General features: G+C 47.4%; 1 protein-coding gene across 11 annotated transcripts in view; it reads right to left on the bottom strand.

The window, feature by feature from the left end:
- Nucleotides 1–11,125, bottom strand: part of TLE1 (TLE family member 1, transcriptional corepressor) — an 87,882-nt gene extending 76,757 nt beyond the window's left edge. For 4 of the 11 annotated variants that reach the window (XR_004987156.2, XM_036433694.2, XM_036433696.2 and 1 more), the window contains exons 1-4: nucleotides 9,762–11,125; nucleotides 8,852–8,952; nucleotides 6,895–6,958; nucleotides 6,735–6,779 (exon numbers count right to left, since the gene is read on the bottom strand). Coding sequence is in view for 10 of the 11 variants with exons in the window: in XM_036433694.2 (XP_036289587.1) it covers nucleotides 6,735–6,779; nucleotides 6,895–6,958; nucleotides 8,852–8,952; nucleotides 9,762–9,785 (234 nt within the window). In the remaining variant the exon portion in view is untranslated. The remainder of the gene's footprint in view (nucleotides 1–6,734; nucleotides 6,780–6,894; nucleotides 6,959–8,851; nucleotides 8,953–9,761) is intronic. The other 7 variants (XM_036433698.2, XM_036433699.2, XM_045580094.1 and 4 more) reach the window with 3 other exon arrangements.
- Nucleotides 11,126–12,006: the final 881 nt, after the last annotated feature.

The following is a 12,006-nucleotide window of genomic DNA, read 5'->3' as shown; positions in this document are numbered from 1 at the left end:
CTATTTTGAAGGTATAAATGTCCAATCTTGTCATATAAACTGACAGACCAAAATAGCTATCTACAATTTAATTAAAAACCATATATCTAACATTCCACATTAAAGGGGGTTTGACCCTCATGACATCTTATAGTTCTGAGCATTTCAATTTTAAGATAATCTGAAGCCAACAGTAAGCAACAGGGATGGAGGGGATGAGATGACTGAGTCAATCAAAAGTTTAATAACTGAAGAGCAAAGACTCAGATCTATGGAAACTTAAAGTGGTTCCATAAGCTATCGGGTCTAGTAATAATTAATGTCGTTTTTAAACATTCGTTTAAAATCTTGCTTGGCGTTGACTTGTATTGTCATAACCCTCAAACACGTGGTATCTACAGAACGTGTGAAGTGCAATTAACAAGTTTTGCTTGAAAAAGTTTGTGTTTGGTTTGGTTTTTGTTGCAAAACTAGGGCTAAGAAGATGGCGGATAAAGAGCATATTCGGCACTGCATGCTTTACGAGTTCCAATTAGGAAGAAAAGCAAGTGAGGCTGCAAAAAACATCTGTAGTGCTCTTGGTCAAGATGCAGTTAGCGCCAGAAAATGCCAGCGTTGGTTTGAGAAATTTCGCAAGGGAAATTTTTCGTTAGATGACAAGAGTGGTCGAGGCCGTGTGTCCAATTTTGATCAAGAAGCTCTTCAAGCTCTTTTGGTGCAAAATCCTCAAATTACCCAACAAGAGCTTGCGACAACTTTAAATTGTTCACAAAAAACAATTTCCAATCAATTGCGTGCACTTGGGAAAGTCCAAAAGTTTGGAAAATGGGTTCCTCATGAGTTGACCGACAACAACCGTAATCAAAGAGTCACAATTTGCAGTTCGCTCCTCTCTCGTCAAAACCGTTTGCTGTTTTTAGAGCAAATTGATACCGGAGATGACAAATGGGTGCTGTATGTTAATTTGAAAAGGCGGCCTCAATGGTTGGACAAAAATGAGGCTCCGCAGCCCACGCCAAAACCTGACTTGCATGCGAAAAAAGTGATGTTGTGTGTTTGGTGGAATTTTAAAGGAATTCTTCATTATGAACTTTGACCATCTAACCAAACCATTACAACTGCAAAGTATAGTGCCCAATTGGAAAGGTTAGCCCAAGAACCTGCGCTGATTAATTGGAAGGGCGTAATTCTTCACCACGATAACGCACGACCGCATACTGCAAGAATCACTGCTGAAAAACTGCGCCAGTTGGAATGGGAAGTTCTCCCTCAACCTGCATATTCTCCTGATATTGCCCCTTCCGATTACCATTTGTTTCGTTCTTTGCAAAACTTTCTTCTTGGAAAAAAATTTAATAATGAAGAATGCCTCAAAAATGCATTGACCAAATTTTTTGCATCAAAATCACAAGAATTTTACAACAGAGGGATTAAAATGCTTCCTGAGCATTGGGCACAAGTAGTAGAAAACAACGGCAACTATATTGTTGATTAAATTTTGTTGTATTGTTTAAATAAATTCCATTTTAAAAAGGTATTAGAAAACGACATTAATTATTACTAGACCTAATAGTAACTAAATATATCTTTAGCTTAACCACCACACAAGATGATTTATTTAAATATTTGCTAAGGGAACTTATTTCCCCCGCCTCTGTGTTTCTTAATAAACACTGTTTGGAGGAACATCTTAAACCCTCTGACCAAAAACACTCAACTGACACACGGGAGGTGAGGTGGCAGGTTCCAGTAGGGATGCAATATGACTCCCCCACAGAGAGATGAACCAAATCTTAGAACCTGCCTAATCTAAACCTTTATTTTTCAGAGAGGAAAACTGAGGCCCAGACAACTTGTTAACAACTTAAAAGTCCCAAAATGAGAGACCTCACTGAAGTATTGATATTTACACCAAGGCAGATCACAACAGCTCCCAATGGGCCATCCATGCCACCTTTTCTCTGCTGTCTTTGACTTAACTCCAACCCTGGCTGGTGCTGCCTTTATATATTTTGTTCCTATTGGAGTTTTTTTATATCAATTTTGAATTTTAAAAGCAACCTCGTTTATCCTGAGTACCAAGTTTTTTGACACCTCCCTTAACTTCTCCCAAGACAAGTGCCTCAATCCCCTCACCTTAGTCAGTCAGCCCGGACAGAAACCAGCAACAAGCCCAGGAAGGGGTTGGGTAGGTGCAGGTTTCATAGTAAGGACTCAGCCCTGCAGGCTGATAAAAAACAAACAAACAAACAAAAAAACAAAAACAAAACCCACAAAGCTAATCTTGCACCTCAGAATCTGGCTCTCAAAACACAGGGAGCTTTATCTCTTTTAACTTATGCTTGTAATGGACAGGCCTGACTAATGAAAATAAAGTTGGGGGCCACTCCAGTCCTGATGACAGCTACCCTCTTTGTATTACAAGATTAACACCTGGTGGGGCTGCACTCCAGCTAGTCATTTCCCATTCGGAGACACTGACTAAGAATTAAAAAAAATCTAAGTGAAAAAGTGTAGACAGAGAACGAAATTGGTTAAAAATAGGGAGGAAGGTAAAACTTGCAGACAAATAGCAAGACAGTCACATCAATGGAATCAACCAACAGGTAAATCCCTAACCGTTCCACTTAAACACTTTTTTAAAACTACTTAAGAACAACTTATTTTTTAAGAGAGTCTTTAAAAGCACACATCAAAACTGTGAAAGCAGGTCTAATCCAATATTGGCATGGTCTGAGAGACCGTGCTTGCTGGAATATTGCGTGGAGCTTGGAAATGTTAAGCTCTCATCTGGTTTTTCCTTTTGCTCCTCTCGTTCCCCAGCCCCTAAGCAGTGAGACAAAGTGACTGACCAAGCTCACAGAACCACTAGGCCTCAACCAGGAGTCCTGGCCATGTTTCAAATTTCCTTTGATTCTTACAAGTTATTTTAACCTGCACACAGTGTTGCTTGGTTGGTTTCAAGTGCAATCAGCATTGCTAATTTTCGTAACTTTTAGGACACAAGCCAAGCCCCAAAGTATCTTGTAAATTGTGAAGTTGGTCAGCACAGACCAAGAGTGAGAAGAGGAGAGAAACAGGCAGCTAGGAAGACCTGAGTCACTACACAGAGGCCCAAGGGTGTTTCCCCCACTGGCCTCATCCTCAGGGAAGAAACACCGAATTGAGGACCAGGTGACACAAACTCAAGCATCAACAGGTGCTCGACCTTGACAAGGCCCAGACTCTGAACACTTGGCTCACAGCTGCCAGAGCAAAGCACCTACCCCCAATCTACTTCACAGCACGAGGCAGCAAATCACTTTTGACAACTGGGAAGTGCTGTATAAATTCCAGCCACTAATGACAACTCATGGCATGGCTTTACCAGCCTGCTGAAAAGATACACAAGTGGAACAAATAAGGCTTACCTATCAATTTACAGAACACATTGTTCCCAAAAAATATCAAATGAGGTAATACCATACCACATGACAAAGGAAAAAAAAGCCTTTAAATTTCACATGGCTAGCTGGGCCAGTGTGGCTCAATGGTTGAGCACTGACCTCACAGTTTGATTCCCCATCAGGAGCACATGCCTGGGTTGTGGGCTGGATCCCCAGTGGGGAAGTGTGCAGGAGCAGGCAATCAGTAATTCTCTCATCACTGATGTTTCTATCTCCCTCTCCCTCTCCTAGCCTCTCTGAAATCAATAAAAAATTATATATATATGTATTTTTTAAATTTACACAGCTCAACACACTGGGCAGAAACCTCAAAGTAACTAGACTCACAGTAACCTGCTGGTTTTTATTGTACCCTAACACTTTGGTGGTAACAGAATTGCTTTAATTTTTAATGAGAAGTCTCCACCTTTCTTGTAAAGAGATAGCTAGAGTTTAAAATCTACCTAGAGAGAAATGGAGAGGCAGAGATCTATAATACCAGGAAAAGACTCAAAAGAAAAAACATTTGTCTAATGCTGTGATAAAAGATTTAAGTATCCATTACCACCACTAAGCCGTTGACTTCTCAGTAACCAGCCACAAATGGGAGCAGAGAAAGTAAGGGGAAGGCTTATCAGGAAGTGTTGACACAACATAAACATGGACTGTGGGCAGCAAACCAAGTAAGGAAACCACAATTATACCACTCTTGATTTGGACGCACTTCCACTTTTTTTTTTTTTTTTTTTCCCCAGACGGAAAAGTCTGGTGTGACTTGACAGTGAAATCTCTAAAGCTCACTCCTTCAACAAACCCGCTGAAAGGTGGGCAGGGAGAGCCGCAGTCACACTGGAGATAAATCTTAACATTAAAGCTCTCTCCATGGAAAGTTTCCCCATTACTGCATTTTTTTTTTTTTTTTCAGTAACAAAGATGTTGTCAGAAATGACAATTTTTTTGTGTCCCCAGATGATGCCTTGCTAGCATTTGGTTATAAGCCATAAAGCAGGACTAATTTCAGCCTGTCAGGAGTCTCGCTAATGCCCAGTTTCCCCCTAGAGAGAATTCCTGTCAAATCTAATGAGAGCTCCAAAGGCCCTCTCTACAATATAATGAGCACTTAGGCCATGCTGGTGATCAGGCGGCAAAAAGCATCAATTTGAGCCTGGCTACACCCTGGGGGCCAGACGTCACCAGTTTTAATAAGAATTATGATTACTAGCTGCATCGAATGTCTCCTCAGAACTTATTATTAATGTGTGACATTCAGGAGGATGTTTTTCAAATGTAAGGCCACTTTAAACTGAATTATAGCACTGCTTTGCATACCACTCTGGGTAAGGTCTGTCAGCATTTACAATATAAACTAAATTTCAGAAAGCTGGATTCCCTACTATCAAGAATATGGCATCTCTGAGCTTTTCATATTTTTCAAATTACTGAGCCAATTACATGCAGCATATTATTAAGGCATAGTGGCTCCTAGGTGGACAAATGCCTCATGGAGCACAGGTTATTAGAAAACTATTTTCACACCATGGAGGTTCCTGACCCTCTTCTCCCCTTCTTCCTTTTTCCTATGTGATAAAGAAGAGGTCACTCTGCCACATAACCTGTAGGAACCCAGAAGAATTACACACCTCCTTAACTCCCCCCCAATAAATCCAGCACCAGCATACATCACACAAAAATGGCATTTCCTTGTAAAAGAGTCAGGGAGGTTATTAAATTCTTTGAATTTATGAGTTTAAGAAAAAAAATTTGATCTTCTCTTAATCTTCCAGAATATTTGTTGGGGGGGGGGGGGTTCAGAAGATGGGAATAGGAAGCTTTAGGGTTAACTTATTCTAAACAATGACAGGATAGAACTTCTTGACCAAGTTTATTTGCAAAACTTACTTAAATGACCATAGATCTTTTAGTCCAATTATGATCAACAAGTTACAAGTGTTCCAATCAGGCACTAGCCATTTAAACACACAAAAACAAAGGCACAAACCCAACATAAACGAAGCTACCATCTCTGTAAATCAGAATAAAATCAGCACTGTGAAAGTCCCAATGGTATTATTAATGAAAGGCCCTGAATGTCACTATCTCTTTCCAAACACATATCTGAGAACAGATCTAATGTACAGGATGATAACTTAACATTATGAAACCTATGATGAATTAAAAATCAAAAGAGTGCAGAGTTACAAAAGCAGAATTCAACTCCGAAACACACTTGCTTAATGAAAGTCTTTGAATATAAGGAAGATCTGAAGCCTGAACTAATCAATTTCTCCACTGTGCCCCAGCCGGTCAGCCATGCTCTTTAATTTAATGAAACAAGGGTTTGAGATGAAATAGCACATATACATCAAGTAAGAATTGTATTGTTGCACTTTGAAATGTGTCCAACTGTGCAACTTCATCTGATGATAATTTTTTAAGAGGCAATCGATTTCTAAAAGACTTATTGTACCAGCATCTTGATGAAAAAGTGAATGTCAGCATATCTCCAGAATACTTACGCCTTGCCATTAATGCTTTCTTTGGCAGACAATGACTACTCAATCGAGGGTCCTTTGGGCTGAGCAATCATTTAGCTTTTCTTCTCTTATGAGGTCCTTAGTGCCTTGTTCCAGCTCAATACTCTTTTTATACACCATTATAGTAGCCATAAGTGTGAATTTTATGGGAACTTGCAAACTCATAGTCATAGCTAGAGCTTTCCAGTCACTAATCTTTTCATGCTTTTAAAACCACTAGGACTGAAGCAACTCCCAACATATGCTGTGGCCATAAAGGAATGCTTTTTTTCTTTTCTTTTTTTTCACCTCCAAACCTGCCCCAACTGAGAAATATTTTCCAAAAAGATGTATGCAAATAAGCCACTAATTCTGAGTATCATTTTATGCAGTCCCAAAGCATAAAGAAAATTCCATAGTTAGTCTTATATCTTGTTTAATCTTAAAGATGGGAGTGTCTCACAGGTCCACACTTCTTTCCAAACCAGAACAAAAACATCAGCAACTTTGGCAACTCTACAGAATGCCAAAATCTTTCAGGGAGAATATATCTATCCAGGTAGAAAAGGAAACTCGGAATCTCAATTCCCATCTGCTTATATGAACAAGCTGGTTTACATTTCCAAGAACCTCTCACTCAGTCATTTAAAACTTGTGTAACTGTCAAGAAGCAACCCTTGCTGCAGAATACTACCACCAGTTAGCAGGGAAACCAAGGCAGAAAAACGGCATACAACCCCCCTACTACAGGATAAAGCTATTATTAAAAAACCATGACTCATTTGTTGTTTTAGCTTGAGATTGAACTAAAGCTTACCTGTTTATGCATTTCTATGTTTAATCCATATGACATTTCATAATACTGTAAAAAAAAAAAGGAATCAAGCATTTCATTAACTCACATTTTTATAACGCTAAAAACACATATTTGCTCATATTAAGTGAAAAGGAAAAAAAATCTAATCTTGGATACCTACCATCACATAGTGCCTCTGCATTTCTGTCTTTTCACTTGCCAGTTTCTCACATTCCAATTTAAGGCTACGAAAACAAAACAGGCAACTTAATGTAAACATTATGTCACTTGTTTTAACATCTGCCTCACATATTTGCACTTCAAGTAAAAACACAGACCAATTGGGAAAAGCCATAAACTATCTAGGTAAACACCCAAAAACTTTGTCCCTTCATTTAACAAAGAAAAGAAATTAAGTGAGCATTACAGTGTACCCACTCAACAGCTGGTCAGATGCACCAAGAAGAAAAAAATCTGTCAAAACCTCTGAGCTACCCTTAAAACTGTTGTCTCCTGGTTGTCATCTGTTCGTTCCTACTTCCCTGCATCAAGGTTTGCTTCTCTAGAGGGACTCCACCAAAATCAGACCTTGGCTTAATCTTCAATCTCAGGCATAGGTTGTACTATCTTTGCCAACTCAGTCTCTAGGTTGTCAAGTTACTTCTACAACTGTTGGACCCTTTTAAAAACTTTGGTTTTTAAATCCCTGCCAAAATATGTCAAGCAGCTATTGTGATAGTGGGTTGAAGTCCTTCCTGATTGGTAAACACGGTGTGGGCAGGTATGCCTCAAGCTCTAGAGATTACTATCTTCAAGTAGACAAAAGGTCAATAATCAGAAAGCCTCTTACAAAATAAGAAAATTCAGCCCTAGTTGGTTTGCTAAGTGGTTAAAGCCCTGACCCGCAGACTCTGGGGCTTGATTCAGGGTCAAGGGAACATACCTCTATTGCGGGCTCAATCCCCACCCAGGTATAGGGCGCATGAGGAGGCAGCCAATCAACAGGTTTCTCTCACAAGAATGTATCTCTCTCTCCCCTTCCCTTCCTCTCTGTCTAAAAATCAATGGTAAAAAACATCCTCAGGTGAGGATTAACAACAAAAAAAAGAAAATTCACACTAAAGCCTATGTATGCTTTTTCTCAACCATGACAAAAATTAAATCAATTACAGCGCTAGCTGGTTTGACTCAGTGATTAGAATGTCAACCTGCAAAGTGAAGAGTCCCGGGTTTGATTCCGGTCAAGGGCACACACCCGGGTTGTAGACTCAATCAGCCAGCAAGGGGTGCGCAGGAGGCAGTGCATCAATGATTCTGTCATCATTGAAGTTTCTCTCTCTCTCCCCCTCACTCTTCCTTTCTGAAATCAATAAAAATATTTTTAAAAATAAAATTGTCAATTGCCGTTATTTCTTAGCTCTGATCAGTTAAAACTTCATAGAAACGAGAAAAAAAATTTAACATTTTTTGAAAGTCCATTATGAATTGGTTGCTTTACAGTTTTCACTTATAAATCTTTTTAAGTAGATCTCACTAAATGAGACTAAAGCTGAGATGGATATAAATGTAACTCCAATCCCCTGACCTTCCCAAACCAACCCAGAATGACACCAAAGCTGGTGAATTTCCCTTACACACATCAACCCCTCGTCACCACCAATACTAGACCAGGCTAAGAGCATCTAACTCTCCATAATGGACTTTGCCTCAGACCACCCAATCCTCTAGCATGGCAAACAAGTGATTTCAACACTGGCTTTGCCTCCCTCAACCCGCACTCCAGGGCTGGGCCATCGGCTGAACCAAGGTTTTAGCTCAGTCTGTTGCAAAACAAATAAATGTAGTGCAAATATTGATGGTTCTCATGCAACTCCTAAATACGCGAAAATAGACTCCCTGGAACAGCAGCACACCGGTAGAAGGGAAACAATGGGAGTAGGAGGAGACAAGAGAAGGGGCTGCCCAGGAAGAGCCAGGAAAGAGGGTAACGTGAGTGACAGATCTTAACTGCGACTCCACACGCCACCGCCTGGACGCCTGGATTAAGTACAGCCGTCGCCACCCCCTCCACCCGGTCGGGCGACCAGGAGCGCCGGGCTGTCCTGGAGACTATTGGCCCGGCCCGGCCGGACACGCACCTGTGATACTGCGCCTGCAGGAACTGGAATTCCTCCTTAATGCGGTCCAGGGACTCTGGAATAGTGAACTTGAAGGGCTGGCCTGCAGCCTGGTGCGGCGTCTGGGGCGACCCAGGTCGGGGATGTGGGCGGATGGATAAAGCAGTCAGTCAGAGGATAGGAAAGTGGGTGGGATACAAACAAACAAACAAAAATTAAGTTAGAAGTGGTAGAAGACGGGAGTCTTGAATTCGAGTTTGCGCTTTCCTTTGGGGAGGAAGAAAACGAACCCTCCTCCAACCCAGAGCTTCTGGAAAGGCTCGGAGCCTCTTTCAACCTCCAGGGCGGGGCGGGTCGCCCGGCTGGACGGAAAGGGGTTCCCCAGCCGCCTCTGAGAACCGGGCCTGAGTGTGGAGACCGCCGCCCCGTCCCCGACGGGGGCGGAAAAATGGCCCAGGGGGACTGAAGGAGAAAAACAACTCCCGATCGCTCCCGGTTCCCAGAGTCGCCGGGGCCACCTCCGGGCGCGCCAGAACGGGGGCCTCATTGATATGCAAATAGGCGAGACCAGAAACAAAGGGGGGCGCCCTACCGCCCCGGGGGAGGGGGGTGGGGAGAGAGGATGTGGCTGCGGGAGCCAAACCCCAGCCAGCCTCTCCGGGCGCCCCCGCCCTCCCTGTCTAGACGTCAAGTAGGAGTGGGCCCGAAGGAATTGAGGGAAATTGGAGGGAGTTTCAGCCCATAACGCACTCCAGGAGAGGCCAGAAGCCGGGACCTCCCAGCCTTGCAACTTCCAGAGCCCGGAGGTTCCGCCAACATGTAGCAGCAGTCACCCACCTCCCCAAGGCGGCTCGGAAGAGCAACCCCCCACCTCCCACCACAGCCCTGTTCCCCACCCCCCACCCCCCATCCCTATCCCGCCGCGCCTCACCGGGTGCCGGCTCTGCGGGAACATCGCTCTGGCGGTGGCCGCGGCTCTGTTCCCGGGCAACTCAATCCTCCGCTCAATTTCCAACTTTAATCCGGCCGCCGAGGAAGCTTCAGGCAGGAGCGGGACCCCGCGCCCGGGGCGCACCGGCCACTCGGCGCCCCGCGACTCCTGCTCCCGCCGCCGGCGCGGGCTCCCGCGTTCAGGGCCACATCATCGCGGGGGGCACCCCGGGCCCGGCTGCACCCAGAACCTCCGCGGCGACTCACTGTTTTCCAACCCCGTGGGCCTCGATCGCCCGGGCGGGGAGGTGGGGGCGCGGCGGTTTCGGCCCGCTCCCGCAGGCTATCCGCGTGCGCGGCGAACGTCCCGGACACACAGATCCAGGCGGGTGGCTTCCCTCCGCTGGGCTCCCGGCTCGTCTCCTCTCCGGGGTCTCCCCGTGGCGCCGACGGGCGGGCGAGGTGCAGGTGGTTCGGTGCCCCCGGCTCAACCCACACAAACAAACCAACCAGGTGACGTTCGGAGCCGACTCCCCCCGCGGGTCCAAGGCGGCGCCTTCGGGCGGGCGGGCGAGCGATCGCAGGCCCCCGGGAGACCGAGGGGAGCGAGGCAGGGGCCGAGGCGGAGCCTCAGTCCCGGCAGAGGAGCACCGAGGCGGGGAAAGTGCGGGGGACGCGCCGGGAGGCTGCTCGGCACACCCCGTGCGCCCGGCACCGGGTGTTCCCTCCGGCGGCACGAACACACGCTCCGGGCCCGATGGGGGCTACTCCGCGGAAGGCAGTCCCCCGGCCGCCCGCCGCTCCTGGGGGCCGGGGTGCATCCGGACGCGGCACCCGATGAGCGCTCTCCCCGCACGGCCGGCTCCGGACCTTTCCTCCTCCGAGCCCCTTCCTCGGTCTTCTCTCCTTCCCTTCGTCTGCCTCCGCGTACAAGGCGCTCCAGCCCGCGGCAAAGTTCTCTTAGGACCCGGGGTACGCCATCTACGAGGAGACGGTGGCGAGGAGGAGGGCGGGAGTGAGCGCTGCGGCTCGGCCTCCCTCCCGGCCGGCAAACTCCGGAGTAGTGGCGACCGGGGCAGCGCGCGGGGGTTAAGTCCCGCGGGCCGGTGTGGTCCGGACTGGCGGCGCGGGGCCCGCCCGGCCTGGAGTCAGTGTGTGGGGGTTAGGGGTTGGGGGGGGGGGACGAAGAGGGGGTGCAGCCGGCTGCCTCGGGGACGCGGGGCACAAGGAACCCGCCGACACCGCCGCTGCTGCCGCTGCTCCTGCAGCCGCCGCTCCAGCCGCCGCCGCCGCCGCCGCCTCCCGCCTATCTCGCGCCGGTTACATTAACACGCGGTTTCACACTCCGGAGCTAACCAGCGCGAACCCCGCCCAGCCCCACGCGGGCCCCGCCCAGCTCCGCGCAGGCGGGGGACGCGAGCGGCGAGCGGGCTGGCGACAGAGGCCGGGGCGGTTGGGAGGGGGCGGGCTCAGCCAGCGTCAGCCAATCGCGTGCGTCGTGCCCAACGTGGGGTGCAGACGTCATTCCTTCCAGGAGCCAATGGAGGCGCAGCCCTGGACTGGCCGCCCCGCTCCCACTCCCCCTCCTCTTCCATCCCACTGGCTTCCATCTCCGCCGTCTCCCCCGTCTCCCGCCCACCCCGCCTCAGCCAGCCGCGTCCCGCGGAGCCGGGTGAGGAGCTGTTCCTGGAGGAACCGCGGGACGCGGGGCCAGCCAATGGGAAGCGGCGGGACGCGGAGATTGGCGTCGCGGATGGGAAGGTCGGTGGGAAGGAGAGCCGCGGAGCCGGGCTGTCAATCAAAGTAACGTGGGGCCGGCGAGGGAGCGCGCTGGGCGCGCGCGGGCAGGGGGGACATGCGAGCGTGTCTCCGCGGAAGCTGGGGGCCCGAGCTTGCAAAAATCCTGCCACTTGTTCACTTTTCCCACTCCCGGAATGAAAATCCTGAGGTTTGATGAAAGGAACTCAGAGGCTATCCGCGTAGTTTATTGGAGGGGGATTAGGGGAAGAGGAAGGTAGGCTTTTTTGTAGTTGAAGCCAAATGCATCTTTTGGGGTGCTGGCCTCTTGTTTGACACTACTCTTTTGAGAGTGATGTCACATTTTAAAGAATATATATTTATTGATTTCAGAGAGAATGAGAGAGGGAGAGCGAGAGCGAGAGAGAGAGAAACATCAATGATGACAGAGAATCATTGATTAGCTGCCTCCTGCACGCCCCCTAATGGAGATACAGCCTGCAACCCGG

This window comes from Pipistrellus kuhlii, unplaced genomic scaffold, assembly GCF_014108245.1.
Source record: "Pipistrellus kuhlii isolate mPipKuh1 unplaced genomic scaffold, mPipKuh1.p scaffold_m20_p_12, whole genome shotgun sequence".
NCBI classification, from domain to species: Eukaryota; Metazoa; Chordata; class Mammalia; order Chiroptera; family Vespertilionidae; genus Pipistrellus; species Pipistrellus kuhlii.
The sequence above is the reverse complement of the archived record's forward strand: the minus strand, read 5'-3'. Positions and strand labels throughout refer to the sequence as shown.